Source organism: Microtus ochrogaster (assembly GCF_000317375.1).
Source record: "Microtus ochrogaster isolate Prairie Vole_2 chromosome 14 unlocalized genomic scaffold, MicOch1.0 chr14_random_3, whole genome shotgun sequence".
In the NCBI taxonomy this organism is placed as follows: Eukaryota; Metazoa; Chordata; class Mammalia; order Rodentia; family Cricetidae; genus Microtus; species Microtus ochrogaster.
The window spans coordinates 11760529-11765946 of record NW_004949098.1 but is presented as its reverse complement, the minus strand read 5'-3'; the positions used below and the strand labels follow the sequence as shown (position 1 = coordinate 11765946).

The window sequence follows — 5418 nt, the reverse complement described above, 5'->3', positions numbered from 1 at the left end:
GAAGAGACAGTAATCTTCAAGGAGAGATCCTGCCTCAAAGGAAGAGACAGTAATCTTCAAGGAGAGATCCTGCCTCAAAGGAAGAGACAGTAATCGGGGAAGAAACATGCATACAGGTGCACACACTGTATGTATACTTAAACACACACAATAAAGATAAAAATCTTTTTCAAAAGATACAATTTAGGGTTTGGAGAGATGGGTCAGTGTTTATAGCATTTGCTTAGTTTCCAGGAACCCTGAGTTTGATTCCCAGCACCCACATCAGGTGACCCATGAGCACTTATGACTCCAGCTCCAAGGAATCTAATGCCTTCTTCTGGATCCAAGGGCACCTGCACACACAGGCAAGGCACACACACATGGAAAGCACCCAGAGGCACACACATATACTTAAAAACAAAATAAGTCCTTTTAAAGATATAATTTAGTGGCTGGGCAGTAGTGGCACACGTCTTTAATCCCAGCACTCGGGAGGCAGAGGCAGGCGGATCTCTGAGTTCGAGGCCATCCTGGTCTACAAGAGCTAGTTCCAGGACAGGCTCCAAAGTTACAGGGAAACTCTGCCTCAAAAAATAAATAAATAAACAATAAAAAAGATACAATTTAGTAAGCTTAGTGTGTATTTTCAGGACCGGGCATGTAGCTCAGGAGTAGAGCGCATGCTTAGATAGTATAAAGCCCTAGTTTGGCTCTCAGCACCAAATTAACAGGTCCTCTGGAAGAGCAGCAAGCGGTTTTAACCCCAGATCCACCTTGTTAGCCCCAAATCCACCCTTTTCTAACACCCGTGCCAATCCACATAGAGATATGCATAATTAAAATTTTATAAATGTTTTTAAAACAAAGAAAAAGGCGTAGGCTTTGGTTTCCAGCTTGTTGGCACAGGTGACGAAGGCTCTTGAGGAGATAATTTAGCTGTGGATCTCTGACAGTCCAGCTTTCCACGGCCCACAGTTCTAAGTAGCCAGTCGTCGCTGTTGAACACATGTTTACCTTATTCTGGGAACTTCGGTCCACATGCCAAAAAGGCCAAGTCCACACCAGGTCCAGACTCATCTGACACCATCACCAACACCATGTCTCATCCCAGTGACATCACAGATCTGCACCTGAGAGGCCCCGGTGTCTAAGGCAGTGTCATGCCTATCCTGACCCTGAGCAAGATGGACCATCAGAAGGCATAGGCCCAGGTTTCTGCCCTTGCCATCAAAGCCCTCAAGGACCACCAAGAGGCAGAAAGAAACAAGAAACGCAAAACGTAGCAGAAATATCACCTCTGCTGGCATTGTCTGCATTACTTGACAGATGTGGCATTAGTCTTTAGTCAAAGAACTCTCTGGAGCTATTATCAAGGTCCTGAGGACTGTCCAGTGTGTGTGTGGGGGGGGGGGGTGTCTGACAGTCATGCCACACAAGACATCATAGGCGTCTTCAGTGGCACAGTGGGATGCCTGGAGAAACACGAGCTAGGCAGGCATGGTGGACACACATCTGTGATCCCAGCACCACATAAACCAGGTATGGCAATGCACACACCCATCAGTTGCAGCGCCCAGAAAGTGGAGGCAGGAGCATCAGGAGTCCAAAGTCATCTACGTTATCAAATTTGAGACCAGGCTAAGCTCCCTGAGTCCTTGTCTAGAAACAAAAAAAGCAAAGCAGATCTCATCACTTTCTTAAGAACACCCCTTCCTCGCTTTCCCTGGGGTGAAGTGCCAACAGAATGGTAGGCTCCGTGGCAGACACCACATCCGTCCTGGTCCCTAAAACCTCCCTCATTGTCTTCCACTCTTCCTAGATGCTGCCAGGCAGACGTGGGTGACCTAGGAGGCCTGTGAGCCTCCAACCAAGCAGAGGGAGAAGTCTGGGAGCCTGGATGACTTCATGGACCAGAGCTCTGCTGCATGGTGACACAAGCAAAATGAAACATGTATGTGCAAAGAACCTTGAGGGCTCTGGTACGGTAGCCGGCAAGTAGCAGGGTCACCTGGAGGGGATTGTGCAAGTCCCACTGCCTGGCTCAGCCTAGGCCTGGTGAGCTTCTCGCTCGTGCGCGCGCACACACACCCTTTTTTTCCCTCTTTCAGGTCTCATGTAGTCCAGGTTGGCCCAAGCTTACTATGTAGCCAGAGATGCCCTTGAACTTCTGGTCCTCCTGCCTCCACTTCCCAAGTGCTGGGGTTACAGGCATATGCTACCAGGCTCAGTTTTCACGGTACCAGGGATCAAACCCAAGGTCTTAAGCGTGCTAGGAGAGCATTCTACCAACTGAGCTACATCTCTAGTCTCTTGGTTGATTTGTGGTGTTTGATTGGTGTAGTGTTCAGGGTGGAAACTGAGACCGTGTGTGTGCTAAGCAAACGCATTACTTCCCAGTTTTACCTTTAGCCCTTGGCTGATTTGTATAACACATTTACATTAGCTAAAGCTATTACAAGAACATTCTGGTCACACTATCCTAAAGTTTTGTTTTTCGTTGTCTTAAATGATAATCCTTAAAAGAAATATTTTTGAGATTGAAATACATTTATTTTATGTGTATGGTTGTTTTGCCTGCATGCCTGCTTGTGTGCGTCTGTGCACCATATGTGTACAGTGCCCATAGAGGGCACCAGATCCACTGAACTGAAGTTACAGCCGTTCTAAGGTACCATGCAGGTACTGAGAATCAAACCCAGAGTCTCAGGAAGAGCGGCCAGTGCTCATAAGCAGAGCCTCTCCAGACCCGTAAATGGCAGTCTTGGTTACTATGACTTACATAAAAACATTTACAATAAATATATATGTAGCCAGGCATAATAGTGTGTTCCCTTAATCCCAGCATTCAGAAGGCAGAGGCAGGTGCAGGTGGATCTCTGTGAGCTGCAGACCATTGTGGGCATTAGTGAGTTCCAGAGGTAGATTCTCAACAGGGTTGGATGTCTGGGTGTCAGTGGCCTTCTTACAGGACTGGCAAGAGGCAAAATGGAAATCAATTGATCCAAGGCTGAGGCTAATTCATGAGCCGGGAATATAGTTCAGGGATAGACTGCTTGCCTACCGTGCACAAAGACCTGGGTTCAATCCCCAGCAGCGCAGATATAACCAGGTGTGATGGTGCACGCCTGTAATTTCAGCCCTGGGTCAATCCCCAGCAGCGCAGATAGAACCAGGTGTGATGGTGCACGCCTGTAATTTCAGCACTCAGAAGGCAAAGCAGAAAATCAGAAATTTAAGGTCAGCTTTGGCTGCATAATGACTTTGAAGTCAGTTTGGACTCAATACTGTCTTAATAACTAACAATAATAATAATAAATAACAACAAACTGCCTTTGGGGTCAGGAAGGGTGAGACAGGCTCCCTTTGGAACCCTGTCTAGTCTGGAACTTGCTATGTAGATCAAGTTGGCCTCAAACTTATCCTGATTTTAGCCAAGCCACTGGGCTCATAATCTCTGGTCACACATTTTTACACAGCCTTGGTTAATCCTCACTGTGGCAACTGTTCGGCACGGTGGCAAGGCCTTGAAGTCAACAGAAACCAAATGAATCCGTGAGCCACTTCCAGTATGTCTCTTTACCATCGTGCATCCAGCTACTTGATCTCATCACGGGACTAGCTCCCACCCTTCCCAGCCTGGGAGCACTGGAGCACTTCCCAAGGAGAAAGCCATGGCAGGAATTGGATAAGGGGTTTCTGATGGGTGGGGCACAGCAGTATCCTACTGCCCACTCTTGTCTCACTGGGGCCCAGTCAGGTGGGGGACATGGCCTCAGGGGAGCCCCATCTCATACCCAGGAAGGGTGGTTAAGGGGCATAAGAATCTGCTTCTGGACAAAGCTACCTGAGAGCCACAGGGGAAACAGAAATCCTCCCAGACTGGGGTTCCTGCCTCAGCCTCACAGGGCATTATCTTGTTTTGTCTGAATTTCTTCTCACTAGCACCAACCAGAGTCTATAGAATCAGAGAATTTTTAAAGTAAGGAGGGAGTGAGGCTTAGGCAGCCCCAGGAGGACCCTGGGTGTGCCCTTCCGGCACTTACCCTGTATCAAGAGGCAGGCAGGAAGCTCTCAAGAGCATTGCATAAGGACTGCCTGGGGTGGGGCTGGAGAGGTTCATTCTCACCCCACTCACAGCCCTGCCTCAACATCCCTTACACAGAGAGCTGGGATTAAGCAAGACCCCCTTGGGGATGAGCCGAGAGATAGGCTGCAGAAACTGGGGAGGAGGGCAAGAGAAAGGAATAGGAACAGCAGCCAGCACAGGGGAGGTGACAGACATGACCCTGCTGAGAAGGCTTGGGATCAAACACCTGGAGGGTTCTCAAGACCCAGGCAAACACTGAGGTCAGCTTGCTCCCATGGAGTCCAGCCCCCAGGTCCTCTCCCCCACTATAAGAGCATGCCTCAAATAGTGTGCCAAGCAGTAGGCAACTATGGCCAAGTCACGTCTACTGCAGTGGTTGCTGCTGCTGCTGCTGCTGCTGCTGCCCACACTCTGCAGCCCAGGTGCAGGTGAGTCTCCCAGCCTCCCTTGCAGAGGCATCTCCATCACTTACTGAGCCAGTTCTGTGCCTACGACAATCCCAGGCTGCACATATTCCTGAATTTAAAGACAAGTCGGCTGACCCAGAGAGGCCCTAGGGGCTTGTCCAAGGTCAGGTGGTGGATACTGAGGCAGGAGGACTCAGATGATTGACATGGAACTGGGTTGGAGGTGGAGTGGAGGCAGAGTGCCAAGTGTATCCTGGATCCTGATGAAAGCTGTTCTGACCCCTACTATAGCTGTCGGGTCGGCCTCATCCCTGGACTGTGCACAGGGTCCTAAATTCTGGTGCCAAAACCTGGAGCAAGCAGTGCAGTGCAGAGCCCTGGGGCACTGCCTACAGGAAGTCTGGGGGCATGCAGGAGCTGTGAGTAGCGCTAGGATGCACTGGGGATCTGGAAAGGAGGAATCAGGGTGGGCTCTGAATGGGCATAAGGGAAATGGGTTCCCACAGAGGCTGGGGTGGTGTGGAGGATGGTATGGCATAGTATGGCATAAAATGATGGATGGAACTGAACAGAATGAAATAGATGTGATGACCTGAAACAGGGTAAATGGATGGGAGAGGCTGATAAAAAGTGGGAAAGAGTAGAGTGAGCTGGATGGATGGGGGTTAGATGGAATGAGTTGGGATGAAATGGGTGGGAGGAATAGGATGGGATGGATGGGATGGGATGAGTGGGATGGATGGGATGGATGGGATGGGAAGGGGTAGGATAGGATGGAACTGGATGGATGGGATGGGATGGATGGGATGGATGGGATGGGATGGGATGGGATGGGATGGATGGGATGGGATGTGATGTGATGGGATGGGATGGGATGGATGGGATGGATGGGATGGATGGGATGGATGGGATGGATGGGATGGGATGGGATGGATGGGATGG

The 5418-nt window shown here is 49.7% G+C and overlaps 1 protein-coding gene across 2 annotated transcripts in view; it reads left to right on the top strand.

The window, feature by feature from the left end:
* The first annotated feature begins 4418 nt into the window (after positions 1-4418).
* Sftpb (surfactant protein B) overlaps positions 4419-5418 on the top strand; it is an 8296-nt gene continuing 7296 nt past the window's right edge. For both annotated transcript variants that reach the window (XM_013352846.2, XM_005364742.1), the window contains exons 1-2: positions 4419-4497; positions 4768-4895. In XM_013352846.2, the coding sequence (XP_013208300.1) occupies positions 4419-4497; positions 4768-4895 (207 nt within the window). The remainder of the gene's footprint in view (positions 4498-4767; positions 4896-5418) is intronic.